General features: G+C 38.5%; 1 protein-coding gene across 2 annotated transcripts in view; it reads right to left on the minus strand.

Annotated features, from left to right (window-relative positions):
• LOC118808231 (gamma-aminobutyric acid receptor subunit gamma-3) overlaps positions 1-18,135 on the minus strand; it is a 157,143-nt gene that overhangs the window by 18,706 nt on the left and 120,302 nt on the right. For both annotated transcript variants that reach the window (XM_036570735.1, XM_036570736.1), the window contains exon 6: positions 16,736-16,818. In XM_036570735.1, coding sequence (XP_036426628.1) covers positions 16,736-16,818 — 83 coding nt within the window. The remainder of the gene's footprint in view (positions 1-16,735; positions 16,819-18,135) is intronic.

Below are 18,135 nucleotides of genomic sequence, written 5' to 3' on the forward strand. Positions count from 1 at the left end.
ATACTAAATGTTGTTAGCAATAGCTGCGGAGAGTTTGGTTAGTGGGAATAGGAAGGGGGTAGAGTAGCTTAAGTAAATACTTAAGTAAAAGCATTGGTACTTTGCTAAAAAACAACTCAAGTAGAAGTACAAAAGTATCAGGTCAAAAAACTGCTTAAGTACTAAGTAACTTTGAGCTGCAGTGGAACTTAGTAAATGTATTCTATCAAAATAAGAACTGAGTGCTGTCAGGTTACATTCCTCTCTTTTTGAATCCTTTTGGTCTAAAATAAAATGTTAAAACTCCAAAGTCAGAGGTGTGACCAATCACAAAGCAGTACTGATGTTGTCACAGACAAACTATAATGAAATTAAACACACAAAAGGAATTAGTATTTAAATATAAATGGCAAAATGTAACTAATATACATAAATAGAAGTAAAAGTATTATGATTTGATTTGATGATTTGATCACAAATCCATCAATACTTTACTTAAGTACATGTACTTGAGTAAATGTAACTAGTTACTAGCCACTACTGGGTATAAGAATAAAATGCTGCTTAAAAACTATGTCAAAATTATCTAGTATTCCATTTGGAGAGCAGCAGTGAGTAGCTCATGCCTTCCACTTTACAAAGAAATATTTGTATACCATTTAGAAACAAAATCAAATCTAGTGTAATCGCCTCATGGGCAGGTTCATAAATTTGACTGAATATCAGAGTTTTCCGAGTCTATAACTAATAGATGAACGAGTTTGTTTTTCCAAGTCGATACTTACTTCAATTATCATTATCAGTCTGAAGAAACTACCTGACCTGTGCAACAGTACACAGAACAATAAGGTGCTCATCCAATGCATTCTCTTTTGGATCTACCCCAAAAATCAATGCTTCCTAATTGCTGAGCAATTCGTCCGCTTGAGTGAGTCTATTGAAAGCGACAAGTTCTGCATCGACTACATTGTGGGGTTGTGTGTTCTGTGAGTGACACAACTCAGAGGACTAATTTAGCCCTGGCCATGCGTGCCATAACAAGCACCTGTTGGACCTCCATTAGATTCATAATCCTATTAATTGGCACTAGTGAAGGATTACTGAGAAGCTGTAACCCATGAAGATTTGTTGGGGTAAAGTAAGGTTCTTTATTAATTGTAGCAGGAACGAGCTGAAAAATGAACTCTCTGCCTGAGTGAATCTCACGGGTCGCACCATTGAATTGTGAGAAATAATTAGTAGCGTTGTATGGACTTTCCAAATCCTTTGTGAAATCAACCATAAAATAGGTTGCAGCAGCATCAGCAAAAGAGTTCCAGCTACTGTACATAGCAAGTTGAGTGCAAATGAATCAGAGAGTTCTGCTATTTATCCTGGGCTTTAGCTTTCTCTTATGATATATATTACAGAAAGCGCTTTTCTTTAGCTGAACTGTCCTCTCGTGTTCAGCTTCCATTAGACCTTGTTAATTAGGTGGGGGTTGAGATCTCGAAACCAGTGATTATTATCCATGGCCAGTGTCAAAGACACATTCTCACCCTGCTTCATTTCAGCAGTCTTTCTCTCCGCCCCTGTTCCGGCCTCCCACATTTGTATCATACTGCTTTCATTATTGGAATGTCCCCAGGGTATCGCAGCATAAAAGGTAAGCAAATTCCACTTAATCAGAGGAGAAAATAGCCATCGCCATGGGAACCAGAGCACCATCCATTGGCTCCTGTGGGTGAAGAATGGGGTGCTGATGAATTCGAGTGCACAGGAGCTCCCCGTGGCAGTGGACGACTCAGAGGAACGGACAGAGCAAGTGATTTGAAGCTAATGTGCTGTGTGTGTGGAGCGTGGAGCTATCAGAGCAAACCGCTTTGTAATTTGGAGAATTCATCATGAGGCGAGGCTATTATTGATTTGGGCAAGATAAAAGACGAGCCGAGCCGTAGATTACTGTTTGCGCGTCCTGCTTCTGTCAACAGTTAAAGGGGGTGGAGCAGCGAGATGGAGTTGTCATGGTCTGGCAACAACAAAATTTGCGACCCTTTAGATGACCTCTTACGCTATGAAAGAAACAGTTGACCACTACATCCTGATAAATAATTCATTCCGCTTTATGCATGGATCGCCTGAAAGCCCATCATGCCAGCCTCTGGAAACACTGTGCTACACGCTGCCAACAGTGAAGGAAATCAAGTGGGAGTTCACACCTGGCCAGTGTGAGCTCTGACAACCAACTCTGAGACCTTTTCTCCCCATGAGGTGTTTTATCAGTTTAGTGCAGGTCTGGAACACATTGGAGCCCTCCCTCTGGAGCCCTACGTGCAGATTTGTTTACTGACAGGCAGTGTGTTGTGCCTACAACACAGAGTAAACTGAAGCGAGCAGGTATGTGGTCAGGCACCTACTGAACGTGCCTTGCAGCAACAAAGCTGTAGAGGTTTGCTAATCAATGCTGTAATGGCAGTCTCAGTTCGGCTAGATCGAGCTCTGCAGTGGTGTCAATGCCACTGAATCAAGACTGCTGGAACTGAGTGGAATGAATCCAGGTGAATCCGTAAAAGACAATTAATGATGAAGAAAGCAGGAAATGCTGTCTCTTTTAAGGCCTGTTTGGGCCCCTTATTTACTCATGACTGCTGAAGTCAAATGTGTTGATTTGCTTTGACTTTGTACAACAAAACAAAGTTTATTGACATGATTTCTTTTGAAAATATGATTTACAACACCTACATTATTGGGTATATCCTCTGCTTTAATTCAGTCCTCTTCAAATAACTGATTTGAAAAATGACACACCTCGAATAGGTTTGTATGCTCTTCATATATTCCTGTAATATTTACACACTAAAACTGACATTTTGCCACACAAAAAATAACATAATGCTAAATATGCAAAATGTTCCCCTTAATCTTGTAAATTAAATGCAAATGTCCTGCTTTACACACAAGCTTAACACTAAAACACACTACTGGCAGAACTTGAACTACTCTTTGATACTATATTGTTTCTTATTAGCTCAATACTAAAGAACACAATCATTCTTTGACAAAATTAGTGCATTTGTACTAGGGGTGGGAATCTCTAGGCACCTCACGATTCGATTTGATTATGATTCAGAGGGCTACGATGCGATTATAAAACGATTATCGATGTATCTTGATGCATCTTTTTTTTCTATATAGCATTTATATTTTCTCAGTGTGTGAGCTCAAGTTTCGAGTTCAAGATTCAAGTTTATTTGTCATTTGCACAACATATCAGGACATTTATGCATTGGAATGCTTGTGGTGAGGCTCAGGTATTCACTCTACAGAAAGTAAATAAGTAAAAATAAAAATACAAGAAAAACCAACTGAAATATATTAAATATACACAAAATATATACAGAATGTAGAGACAGTATACATTTTAAAGTGACTGAGTAACTCGGTGTTGTTATTTAAAGTGACTTGGTACTTTTAAAGCAAAGTATTTGTAATGATCCATAATGAATTTACTTCCAATATCTTTTATTAATAAATCAAATGGAAGTGATGTGGCAAGTGAACTAGAAGACTCTCATTCGCTGCTGTTGTTTGGAGCACGAGAAGCTGCTGCTACTCATCTGCGATAAAATGCGCTGTTAGGGTGAAATAAGATCCAGTGGTGATAGATGTCCACGCAGCACATGTTACAGCTATTCTACCCGTTTTCTTTAGTGATTTTATAACTTCGGTTTTGGTCTCGTTGTAGAGACGGGGGGATCGCTGTGTCAGTAAAGTATCTTTGAGACGGGTCGTGTGCAACATAGCGCGAAAGCCCTGTTTCACAACGACTGAGAACTGCAGGTCACATAGCAGCGATGCGTTATTCGTATTTATAAGCAGCGCCGTTGGTTTCCTGGTACGTTAAATCTGCAACGAGAGACTCTCACACTCTAAAAAGTGGCGAAGCTGAAGTCGCTTCTCTGTCGAATTCTCCCGTTCCACCTTAAATGGTGCCGCATTTACATTCGGCGCCTCAGTTAGAATTTAAGGTGGAACGGGTAAATTCGAACAAGAAGCTGGAGAATAAGAAGCGACTTCAGCCTTGTAAAACAGTCGAGCTTTGAGAGACATTTAACTGATCAACTACTGAGGAAAAGTTTTCTGTCAGAGATGGGAGGAAAGCGGCTATAGCTGAGCTAAAGCTTAAAGCACAGCAAAGTAAGTCAAAGTAAGTCACTCATACTAGGACATTATCACATACTGAGATATACTGGACATTACATGTTGCGGCTCCCAAGGTGGTCTGATTTTTGTTGAAAGGACAAAATGACTCTTCTTATCATTTGTGCTGTGACTCCTGATCTAACCTGGCTTTAATGCAGAGGGAGCCGGTCGGATTTCTCGCTCATCCAGTGGTGTTTTTGTTATGTGCCGCTACAGACTGTCCGGGCGCTGCACTTCCCCACTTCCCAGTTCCGCCTTTTGCGTTCCGTCAACATTACATTATAAATTAAATATTTAGAAAATCGATTTTTGACGTTTGTGAATCAATTCAGAATCGTTCACGCCCGCATCGCGATGCATCTAAGAATCGATTTTTTCCCCGCACCCCTAATTTGTACTGTAAAGGTAGTAAAAGTTGTGCATTTTTCAATGCCAGGCAACATTGTTCAACACTTTCAGCACTTTCGAGGCAGAGGATAATGCAACACAATCTAAATTCTGAGATGGTGTTCACAACTGACTACTTTTAAAAATAATGATCGACATGCCTTTCAGCCAATCACAATCATTTCTAAGCACTAGTTTTTCTGTCAAGTGAAGGAAAAACTGTTCTGAACAAACCTACAGTGAGAATGGCGATGGCACTAAATCAATAAGACTAATTATCACCTAATAGATGGTAAAAAAAAAGTCACTGGGGAAAATTTAATCCAGACACATGCTATCCTGATCTTCTGGAAGGCAGAGTTGTTTTTATTTCATCACTGAAGCTGAAATGGATTAACTGTGTGAAAGACTGCACTCACAGTTCAGTGTCAAAGCTGTTTTAACAGGCTGTAAGGTAAGCTAAATGTTAAAATGTTATCTAGTTTTAATATCATGTCTAATAACTCACCATTATTTATTGTTAGACTGACCAACATGAACTTCTACAGTACGCCAAAGAAAGTACTACTCTGGCAAAATATTCCAATATGCAGCCAGAGAAATCTTCATGATATACTGTATCTCAAAATGCAAAACTGTCATTTTGGAACCTAACCACTGCCATAACTGTCTAGTTTGCTCCGAACAGTTTAATGGCCCCAGTTTTCAGTCTTTTATGGTTACATAAATGAAAAGAAAGAAAATAATTTATCTTGCTGCTGCATTATTAAAGCCCTATCAGTTTTCTCTGTTGGTGGTTTTGCTTTCTATGTAATAAACTTCACTTATTGCATAGATAACATTGTTAAAACCTTAACTTTAATAAAGTTGTTCTCAACCAAGCAATCCCGCTCAGCATCGGCTTTTCAGGTTCATGTGTGGACTCTTATTATTGCTTATTATTCAGTCAAACTAGCTTAAATGACCAACTACCAGTGTAGTAAAAATGAAATGACTCACAAACGGAGAAAAACAGGTGTGCTCGGAAAACACACAGACAAAGCCAAAGCTGACATTTGTTAAGTTTATTTTTGCCTTTGGGCTAGAAAACAAAACTCTTCTCCCTGTCATGGTATCTCTGAAATCTCAGCAGGTACATCTCTTGACCAAAATATTTCTACACGTGTTACTAAAGACCTGACCTGAAAAAGAGCAAAAAAGCAGCAAGCAATGGTTGCGAAGCAGTGATTGGAGAGACGAGGAAAATGGGGCAGGACCAGAGATGGTCCTGATTGGCTCAGTGCCTGATGTAGGCAGTGTAGTCATGCCTCTTCCCTGTAGTAGGGCGCGTGAATTTTGTTGTATACTGGATACTGTACAGTGAACTACTATGAAGAGTATGCAGTGTACAGTACATACTTGTGCAGTATGCGGTATGTAGTATAGTTTCTGGAATTATAAATTGGCCTACATTCATGTTATGTTACTTCTAAAACATGGATGGCTGCTCTAAACATCTTGTAAAGCCAGTTTATTTTGAATAAGTGGTACAGATGCTACCAGGTGGCCTGAGCTGAAAGTGACATAGCACCAGTAACTAAGGGAGGTGGGACTTGTCAGAATTTTCCAAAGAATCAATTTAATTACATCCACTGCCAAGCATATTTATTTGAATAGTCCTATATACGTTAATTACACATGTTCAAAGGTTCTGCTCAGGGTTAGATTTAGGACTAGGGTTATGGTTATGTGTAGGTTTCGGGTTATTCATATGGAAAATTTAGGTAAATTTAATAAATATTTAGTTAAATGTAACTTCATGGCAAGGAGAGAATCTACAAAGTATCTACAGTGGGCTATCCAAGTAAAGTGGTACCTGCTTACATATCCACCCTTATTCATTTTAAGCCAACTGAGGCAGGAGAACACTGTGAAGACCAGCAGTTTTAGACTGATCTTTCAACATTTTTCTATCTTTTTGCTCAATTTAACACATCCGGTATAAATGAAAGCATTTGTGAAAGATTCATAAAACTGTAGGGTTTGATGAAGGGACTTCCATTTCAGTGTTAATGTTTCACTTCATAGGAACAATTCCACTAAGCATTCTGCCTGTTGGAATGGTAATGAGCCTTTAATTACACTGGAAAAATTTCAGTCTTTCTTTTCTTGTTTGACAAGCAAGTAGTAAGAAAGAAAGAGATTGCAGCAACAAAAATAATCTTGAGTGACATTATCCATAAAGTGGTGTTCAACATCATAAAGCAGAGTGGTGTTTCACATCTCTCAAATACAAAAGCCAAGCAGGCAAATTGTTTAGTCATACATTTGTACATTAGACTGCCAAATATCCACCTCCACACACAGTAATGAGGACAGCCAGTACACAACACTGCAATCATGAATATGTATGGACTGGTGCATGGATTCCAAAACACACCACAACACAAAATATCTTCAGAAAGACTGTATAGACACATAGTGTATCACTCTGAACATGCTCAACAGTTAAGATGACTTTAAGACTATTGTGCTTTTAGGAAACCAGGCCCAGGTTGGAAAACATGTACCAATATGTTTGACATATAGATGTTGTTAAGAGTACATGAGTTTCCATTCCCTGCGAAAGCAAATGAACAGTATTGGAGGGCCATTAATGGTGGGTTGATATTGATTTTAGATCTATCACAGGTCATCATGTCAACAGTTGCCACTGAAACTCCCACAAGAAATCCCTGTACAGTTAATTGCTATTGATATTAAAGCACAGATAACTGTTCAAAGGCAGTTATTTCATTTATATGAGCACTATATCCAAATATCCTAATAGTCTTGTGGGGCCAGACCTGATCTCATAACATGAATACACATCTGGGAACAACTTGTTAAACCTTTGATGCTGGATTGTAGCAAAATCTGTTGCAAATGGGGATACACTCGCCAAATTCATAGTTCATAGTACAGTCAATAACACAAGCAAAATATGCTAGCTAGAGAAATGCTATTGTTAGTTGATAGAATTGGGGTAATGTTTATTTTTACTGGATGTAATATGTTCTCTGCATACATCATACAAATCAACATGCTTAATTGAGAGTTTTTTGGGGGCACTTTGCAGCCATGCTAACTTACATTACATCCATGAGCTAACGACCGACTTACAGATGATTTAGAAATTTCACACTTAGTTTGTTCCCACCTAAATAAGTCCACCCATATGTTCCTACCCACATTTAGCCCAAAAGTTCTAATGGGAGTCATGATCCCTTGAGACTGATTTCCCAATAGAAGCAACATTGAAGGAAGAAGCATTCTATCCAAGCCAAAAACGAACATGTATGCACTCTAAATTTCCTCAAAGAGATGCAGTTGATTATCTCTTACTTGTAATAATTGCTCAGTTGAAAGCATCTCCTCACAGTAGGCTGTGTGCATCTTTAATCTTTTCAGAGCATTAGCTGTGATTCCTTTCAACTTGTCATACACTGGAGGTCTGCTCAATCATGGTCTCCCCCATCCAGTATCTAACTGTAACACTTAACAGATCATTGCATTAAAATGAAAACATATTTTCAAGCTTCACCTTCGCACAAGTGCCTCACCATTATATCTTATCCACTCCCCTGACATCAAAGCCAAGTGGAAGCCAGTCCTGCTCTTACAGGGACTGAAAAGGGTAGAAAAAAGGGAGCTGTGTTGCAGACGGGAAGAGACACATGATCAAAGGTAATGGCTGCTGTCCCCTCATCTTTAAAGACTTCCTGCTTTTTAATGAACTTCAGTCCGATTTGGCTCTGGTTAAACACTATAATTGTCTTGCCCATGCCAGCTCTGAACCCTAATTATATTGAGGTGCTGGCCCATTCGGATTATAGCAATGTTTCTTAAACATGATTCTAAATGTGCAGAGACAGAAAAACATCACTGATGATCTTTAGCAAATACCCTGCAGTCTCATTTAGCTTTGTTTCAATACAGTTACTCTCATTAAAAGAAAAAAGAATTGGTTTCAACTTTATTATCCCCCATTTCTGCTCATTTTTGATTGTTTTTTAGTCAAATACAGACAGGGATTAGACACTCTTGTCTACATGAATAATTTATATAAGCTTGACTGCACGTGAGAAACTGTAAACAAAAAGAGGAGGCATGTCCTTGAAATTTCTCAAGTGGGCTTTATTACACCTTTGGAAGTGCTCAGAAAAACAAAGTTGATGTTTGGATCATTGGGACAATGCACAAATCAAAAATAACAATAGAACAAATAAGAAAATCTTTAGAGTGTCCAAGAATACTACGGCTATTATAAGGCTGAATTGCAGTGTTCGGTTTTATTACAGATTTAAGTGAACAGAAAGATTGAGAGCAAGAAAATACTGTTTCAATGAGACATTTAATTTGGATGAATTAGCCTCTCTCCAAATAACCCTTAACATGCGTCCAGCTCATTTCTGACGCTCTGTTCCAAATGACCAGCAAAATGATCCCTTATATGGTAGAAAGTGCTATCTGAGTGCAAGTCCATTCATCTGTGGCCCCGTGCTTTGATGGAGATGCTAATGTGGTCCGTGGCCGGTCCACTGAGTGGGGTGGGTCAAAGCAATTCTCTCAGTTAATGGTACCAAGGTGGCAGGTAGTGACTCATGCTCCGTGTGCCAGAAAACTAGTTTCCATCAAAACAGGGCGTAACAGAGTTTTATATACTACCCGCAAGCATAAAATGAGAACATAGTCTGGAAATAATAGCCACCGTCCAGACCAACATTGTGTCTTTCCTGGAAAGTGATTTACCATCTACACCTGGTAGAAATGCTATTTCTTCCGCTCTGGCTCTAGCCAACAGCTGGCCTGCTGTCACATATGATAGACAGACTCACATATGAACTTACAGTTTGTTTTCAGACTTTTGGACATGAAAAAGCTAAACGAGATAAACCAATTCTAAGATTTTTCACATTATTATCCACTGGAACACTTTAATCTATTTTCAGTTTCTATTCTACCCAACATAGGTCAGATTTCATTTTTCAGTCCTGTTTCAACCACTTACAGCAAACATGTAATACTGTGGATTTATAAATAGTCTGAATATTTTCCTCTCACTGAACAGTGGTTCTAAATCCTGGCCCTGGAGTAGCCTTGCACTTCATATTTAGTGTTTAGTATATTTAGTTAGATCAAGTAGCTGGTTGAACCAGCTATATGTCAATTTAGAAGGCCTGTTATAACATTAGCAGGACTTGATTTGAGGTGGGGTGCAAGGGCATGTCATCCCTCCATAAATAAAAGACAAAAACAATCCCACTTGTGAAATGACCAACTCCCCCCATCCCCCTTGAGTCATTTCATATCATTTCATGCATATGTGAGATTTACACACACTTTTTCATGACAAACAGAAGAGGTGGTTTATGTAGAATCAAGTGCTTTCATTTTTTATTGGCTATGCTGTAAAACGTTTGGTAACGTTTGGTAGAGTACATACAACAGCTGTCAGGGTTGCCAGGTTTGCAGTTTTCCCACCCAGTGGGAAACCAGAACCAATGAAAGAAAGGCAGCAATGCCCTTTAAAATTGTATAAACTACACACACAAATTTCTACTGAGAACACATTTCACAGAATAAATGACTTGATTATATAAAATATATATTTACAATACTGTGAAAAAGTGAGCCTACCCTTCATTTATTTCATTTTCAGTCAAAACAGCTATTCATTATAGAAGTTATTCATTCATCAGTTGCTATTTCTAAGCCCAGATCTCAACATCACTGAACATGTTTGGAATTACTTGAATTTTGAGAAGCAGAAACTCCAAAAACTGAACTTTGGGAGTGTACAAAAAATACCCTTGCAGATTTCTTTGAAAAACTGAAATCAAGCCACTGGAAAAATATTTCAATAGGTAATAAAGGCAAAGTAAAATGCTAAATGCTGAGAATTTTGAATGTGTAGTTTCTGTTAAATATATTTTTGTTATTTTTTTTTTCTAAAATGTTTGTCTATAATATTTGTCAGTGCTGCCCTGCTATTTAATGGACACATTAGCATCTCTACTGAAAAGCTACATGATGTGGAAAACATTACCACCATGCTGCTGGGAAATGTAGGTTCACTAATGTAGTATACATTTATAGCATTATTACTTATAGTGACTGTCCCACGCTAGTATAGCATATGGACTGAGAGATAATCCCAAAGATGATCCTTCAAAAGGGTCATAGAGGCCAGAACAAGCAGTGAAACAATCTCTGTAACTTTTAATAGCAGAGACCACTTAACATCCTGATCTGTTCAGGCTACGGGATAATTAATATTAAAACTGGCGCTGACTGTTTTCAGCATTAACCTGAGAGATTCTAAGCGGTTGAATACAGAAAGGATGGTATACAGTCATCGCAGGGGATGGTGAACAGGGGGACCTGTAGCCACGTGTCAGGTCAGTAAAACTCTCCCAACAACGAGTATGGCGGGGAAAGGGACAACAACAGCGGAGAATTTTAGCTGTCTGTTTGATTATTCAGATCGGGACCCTACGCGCCGTGTGCATGTTTGCATCTGAAAATATGCTTCGGAGGACATGCTACTTTGCTGGGCAGCGAGGTGTGAAATATTAAACCGATCCTTTTGGCAAATTGTTTCTCGCGGGAGGAAGCTCTTGCTGTGAGTTCTACAGGAACAGGCATTTCAGTCGGAATGCATTCAGCGCCGTGGCTGCTCACACCAAAGAGAAACGATTTAGAGTCCAGGCTGCTCGGGCATGCCCAGTGGACATCAACCTTCATTTACATATCTCTTGTATTTAAAACGCTGTGCTTGGGACCTGCTGCTCCTGGGTCCTTTGAGTGAAAATAGTGTGAGGTCATCACCTGGGAGATGAGAGGCAGTCGATAGGGGATGAGGATGTTGGAATGCCTAAAGGACCATTTAACATTTCCCACCCACCCCCCTCTCCCCTCCCCGCCTCCAGCCTGAGACAGTGGGCCTTGTCTGTATTCTGCACAAGTTCCGGAAATGTTTTGGGTCTCAGACTGACAGCCCTTTTCTGCCTGAGAGACAATGAACAAAAGCTGATGGGCTAGACCTTTCCATTCCTCTGTGTCTGGGTGGTAAGGGTCACTCTCTGTGAGTGTAGCAGAGTTAACAAGCCATGTTTTTCTTAATTGTTCTATGCTAATGCCACGGGCAAATACACAAGGCTTACACTAGGCTTTGCTTTGGCTATTCTATTAGAGGCTATTTTTAGAAGTTGGAATGCAAATATTATTCATATTCTGCCTTATGGATGCTTATCAGCACATCCACAGGACTGTAGGATAGCTCCTGTCAAGTTGTCATGTTAAGAATTTTTAATTTATATACAATAATAATGTCTACCTTATTCCGGCTCCCTACGATGAGTGAAGTATCGACAGAGCTTGCGGCCAAGCATAAATATATTAAAAGCTACATTCTAACATGAAAGAAATGTTGGAATGTATAAAAAGGTAAATAATCTTTATTAAAGGATGCTGATGTTTGTATAACCCCATTTCCAAAAAGGTTGGGACGCTGTGCAGAATGTAAATAAAAATAGAATGCAGTGATATAGAATGCAGTGATACACATATCATATTTTTAAAGGAAAATACTACAAAGACAACATATCCAATTTTGAAATTGAGAAACTTTATTGTTTTTGAAAAATGTATGCCCATTTTGAATTTGATGCCAACAACACGTTCCAAAAAACAGGGGCATGTTTACCACTGTGTTTCATCACCTCTTCTTTTCACAGCCCACTATAAGCATTTGGGACCTGAGGAGACCAATTGCTGTAGTTTTGAAAGTGAAATGTTTTCCCGTTCTTGTTTGATATAGGATTTCAGCTGCTCTTCAGTTCGGGGTCTCCTTTATTGTATTTTTCTTTCATAACGCGTCAAATGTTTTCAGTGGGTGACAGGTCTGGACTGCAGGCAGGTCAGTTTAGCACCCGGACTCTTTTAATACGGAGCAATGCTGCTGTAATACATTGAAGAATGTGGTTTGGCATTGTCTTGCTGAAATAAGCAAGGCCTTCCCTGAAAAAGACATCATCTGCATGGCAGCATATGTTGCCAAAACATGTATATATCGTTCAGCATTAATGGTGCCTTCACAGACGTGCAAGTCACCCATGCCATGTGCACTAATGCCCTATACCATCATGCATACTGGCTTTTGAACTGTGCATTGATAACAAGCTCTGAGTGGTCTTTATCCCAGAGGGCACAGCGTCCCTGATTTCCAAAAAGAATTTTAAATGTTAATTTGTCAGACCACAGGACACTTTTCCACTTCCCCTCAGTCCATTTTAAATGAGCCCGGGCCCAGAGAAGGTGGCAGTGTTTCTGCATCCTGTTTATATAAGGTTTCTTTTTTGTGTTTTAGAGTTTTAACTTGTATTTGTGGATGCAACGAGAAACTGTGTTTACAGACAGTGGTTTCCAGAAGTGTTCCTGAGACCATGCAGTGATTTCCACTACAGAATCATGTCTGTTTTTAATTCACTGCCACCTGAGGGCTCAAAGATCATGGCCAGCAAATACTGGTTTATTCATAGCTGACACAAATTATTATACAAAGTTGCTTCATTTCAACCTTTTAATTCTGTTTACACTATCAGGTACAGGCATAAAACCGTAAAGCATTGCCATTACATAGCAAAGTTGAATGAGCACAGATAACTGGACTTTTTCACACAATGATTATGAAGCTACATTCATATGTCCTTTGCTCTTTCTTGAGAGTTTGTTCTTGTAACGTTCCTGTTCTTGCTGTAGTTTCAGTTTCACTTGGCTGTAGTGGCAGCCGCAAACTGCACATTGTCCCAGAATGTTGACCGCAGAGACATTTAATGAGTGATACAATGATAATCATCAAACAAAACCTAATGCTCCCCAATTCTACCACAGATGGTCCATCTCTTCTATAGCCAGGAGGACGCAGCATCCATGATTTCCAAAAAGAATTTCAAATTTTGATTTCGTTGGACCACAGGATACTTTTCTACTTCGCCTCAGTCAATCTTGAATGAGCTTGGGCTCAGAGAAGGCGGCAGCATTTCTGGATCCTATTTATATATGGTTTCTTCTTTGCATGGTAGAGTTTTAACTTGCATTTGTGGAAGCAGTGATGAGCTGTGTGCACAGACAGTGGTTTTCGGAAGTGTTCCTGAGCCCATGCAGTGATTTCCACTACGGAAATTGTGTCCGTTTTTGATGCATTGCCACCTGAGGGCCTGAAGATTATGGACAGCCAATATTGATGTTTGGCCTTGTCCTTTGCGTACAGAGATTTCTCTAGACTCTCTGAATCTTTTAATGATATTATGTACCGTATAGGATGAACCCCTCCCTGTCTTTATTCTGAAAGACTCAGCCTCTCTGGGATGCTCTTTTTATACCTAGTTGTGTTACTGACCTGTTACCAATCAACCTTATTAGTTGTGAGAACTTCCACCAGGTGTTTTTTTTTGTTTTGTTTTGTTTTGTTTTTTTGGGGTTTTTTTGCATGGTGCAATTTTCTTTTGTTGCCCCCGTCCCAACTTTTTTGAAACATGTTACTGCCTTTAAATTCAAAAGGGGCACATATCTTTAAAAACCAATACAATTTCTCAGTTTGTAACATTTGATATGCTGTCTTAGTATTATTTTCAGTTAAATATAGGGTTTAAATGATTTGCACATAATTGCACACTGCATTCTGCTTTGGAAATGGAGTTGTATTGTGTTATGTCTAAGTAACTTCAAGATGTTTATAATTGTAGACAACAAAATGTTTATTTATTTATTTATTTTACCGTCTCTTTAGGTTCCTTTAATTATGTGTGATCTGTGGAATTGCAAAGAACATGTTGGAACCATTAAATATATATTTATTTGCTACCAAACTGTTTTTATAATATTGAAAACACTCATTCTAAACTTTTGAACAGTAGCGTATGTCTCCCACAAGCTCAAGAAAACTCAAGGATTTAACAATGTTAATGCATTTTAAGATATACTGTATGATCCACTGTACCTTCAAAATATCATAATACCACCACAATTACTTTTACTTAAGCAGAAGCTGACTGAGGCTGAAGAACAGAACCATTGATGAACTAGTTTTGGTCTCTGTAGATGCATTTGGAGGTGAATAAGGTACAGCTGAGGCTAACCTGAACTGCCACTCCCGTGAGAGGATGTAAAACGTTCTACAAGCCAGTGTAAACAAAGACTTTAAGAGAGGACAGTCGTGAAAGCTGGACAAGACTTTAACGTTCATTCAGCTGAAATACCCTTTTATGTTGCTGCCTTCAAGCTCCTCATGCTGTATTTCAGATGTCCTTTACAGCTTGTGGCAAAAGCATAGCTTTATTGACCCCACTCTTTGAATAACTTCAAATTGCACAGAGATGCACTTTTGAAAACAGAGTGGTTCAAAACACTGAAGCCAAATTTAAGTGTTTACATGCCATATTTTGGAGACAGAGCTTTACAGGACTCCAGAGACACATTTGATAGTGTTATGACTCCTGCAAGACCTCCCTGCAAAAAAAACACTCGTAAAAGTTTATTCTGTGCTTGTAAACTCTGAATCACAGAGAGATACTATAGCTCCAGACATGCACAAGATACAGTATGGTGAAAACATATTCCTCATTCTCTCCATTATTGCATATTTGTCACAGTGAATGCATTTAGATATTTAAACAAAGTGTAATATTGGACAAAGAGGACCTTTTTATTTAATTAATTTTAATTTTATTTATTTCTCTTATGTGAAAAGCAAAGTTAACTAATATGTGAATCACCCATGTAAAAAAGTAATTGCCCCCAACTCAAGCAACAAATGAACCAAGTTGAACTGATCTTGAGATTCGGCTGATGGGGACACAGCCAGGCCTGGTTAGAGCCTGCCTCGTTAAATATGAACCACATTCATATTGAAGTTTACGATCAGAGTGGTGTAGTTTTCACAATTTTTTTTACAACCACACTAGGCCATGATCAAAAGAAAATCCAAAAGAGATGATGGAAAAATGCTGTTGGAATATTTCAGCCTGGAAAGGTTTGTGAAACCATTTCTTTGTTTCTAGAACATCACCAAACCACAGTGTGAGAGAGAGACATTATCTACAAATTGAAGAACAGTGGAGAAACTTCCCAGGAGTGGCTGGCCTGCCTACATTTCCCCAGTGGCACAGAGGCAAATCATCCAGGAAGTCACCAAAAGTTCCAGGCAAATATCCAAAGAACTACAGGTCACTCTAGCCTCAGCTAAAGCCAGTGTTCATTATTTCACAGTAAGAAAGGGACTAGGCAATAATGGCACTCATGGAAGAGCAGCTAACCAACAGAAGCAGTCCTCATCTCACATTTGCAACAAAGAACCTAGACACAAAAGTCAGTGGTCACCAGCCCTGGTCCTGGAGATCCACCTTCCTGTGGGGTCTAGCTCCTACAACAATCTGCTGTGCCTGCTCCAGCTAATTAACATCTTCAGAAGTTCTTGATTGGCTGCAGATGCATTAGTGTTAGGTGAGGGGGGCAGAATGTTAGCTGCAGGTTGGAACTAAACTCTGCAGAAAGGAGGTCTCCAGGAGGAGTGTTTGTGACCACTGCTCTAAGCCTTTTGGCATAATGTTCTATGGACTTAGTTTGAAGTGTAATGTTTTGGATAACACAAGTACCTTTATATCTGCTGTAAAGCAAGTTGTGCATTTCACAACATGATCATACCAACATTCAACCATTCTACCAATACATCTAAATTAAAGTTGTACAAAGAGTGGCCTCAAAGTCCTCCACAACAACGTGAAAGACTGATATCAAATTATAGGAAACATTGGTTGCAGTTATTGCTGCTAAAATAAATGATTAATTTTAACAAGCTATTGGCCAATAAATTGAAGGGGCAATTACTTTTTCACACAGGTCATTCACCTTTTGGACATCTTTGCTCTTCAAATAAGGCAAAAAAATGGAAAAATTGGTTTCATGTTTGTTAAAGGTCTCTTTGTCTAATATAAAATTTTGTTCAAAGATCTAAAAGCATTCACTGTGTCAAATATGCAGTAACAGAGAAAATCAGAAGGGGCAAATACTTTTTCACAGCACTGAATTTCAGATATCCATAACATGGCCAAGAACCGGGCTAGAAGGGGTTGAGGCCATAACGACGTGTGTGTCTGCAGATACTCACAGCTGGAGAAGATTAGAGGGCAGGAATGCTCGTCCATGGGGAAGTTATGGAGCTGCAGCTGACACTCTGCATTTATAGTCAGCCTGTAAGGGGACACATACAACACCTAGTAAACACCCAGGAAGTTTAAAGGAAGCAGGAGGAGGAGGATGAAAAAAGAAACTGTGAACAGATGTTTGTGTTCGAGTGAAACAGCTTAATCCCATGTTGTAGCAGTGCTAATTTATTACACAACAAAGCAGTGGATGATGAACCTGTTTTCCTGGAGGATAACTGCAAGTGTAGTTCTCAGCACTCTCCACCCATCATATAGAGCTGAGCTACCGAAGCAGAAACACACTGTACAGTCACATTCGTTCTGCCTTTGGGAAGAACATTGCTTAGTCAGGTATTGTATACTTCGAAGAGGTAAACAAGCCAGACAAGAAAAGTTACATTTTGTTTCTGACATTTGAGCCTTGTTATTATTATTTTTAAAAGATTCTGTATCCTACTTTTTTGTGTATTTTATTTTTTACCTGAGGTCCCCTTATTACATTTGTGCGAGTCTGTGTACCCTTATGTATCATAACTCTTACACGACCAATTTCCAACCTCTATTTTTGGCCAAGAATTAATTACTTTGTTTTTATTACTTTGCCTTTAACACTGATATATGGATCAATGACAAATAAGGCTTTCATAATGATAATTAAATTAATGTGTATTTTTTTTTATTTGCAGGAATTCAACATGTTTATATTTCTTAGCTTTTATAATGGTATAAATTCATTTTTAAACAGGATAATCTATTATAAACCCCACAGAATGTCAAGTGGCCCAACCACACATTAATAAAAAGTATCACATTTCAAAGTTATTTACCAGTACTAAAAAAAGTATATATACTAGTCTTTGTACTTAGACACTGGTATGAAGTTTTGTCAGTTGAGTTTATACTTGTTTATACTAGTTTTATTTTCATGGTTTTCCTGGGGTCACACTACCTGACAAGCAGCCTAGCCAAGACTCAAAAATGTGTTCAATATTTCGGAAAGGGCTAATGACCTTGCCATTGCATCATGAAGGTCACTTGATGCAGTCTGTATTAAAAGACGCAAGAATAAAAGCCCTTTTTTTTGGTTGTGCTGCATGACACTTGATGAATTTTGCATTTATGGACAAAAGTCTTCCAATTAGTTGAATACTTTTAAAGCTGCCCTATTTTGCATCATGTTACAGTTTTAAAGTTTTAAACATAAAATAATGCTTAATAATATTTTAGTTAGGATTTTATATAAGTAGATTACATAAAAATTGCATACAATTATATATTTATATAAAGGAAGTTCTGTAGAATAATGTGACATATGTCATGTTTTTTTTTAAATTATTTAATAGGAAAATAATGGACTTAAATA

The sequence above is a fragment of the Colossoma macropomum genome, unplaced genomic scaffold (genome assembly GCF_904425465.1).
Source record: "Colossoma macropomum unplaced genomic scaffold, Colossoma_macropomum, whole genome shotgun sequence".
Lineage (NCBI taxonomy): Eukaryota > Metazoa > Chordata > Actinopteri > Characiformes > Serrasalmidae > Colossoma > Colossoma macropomum.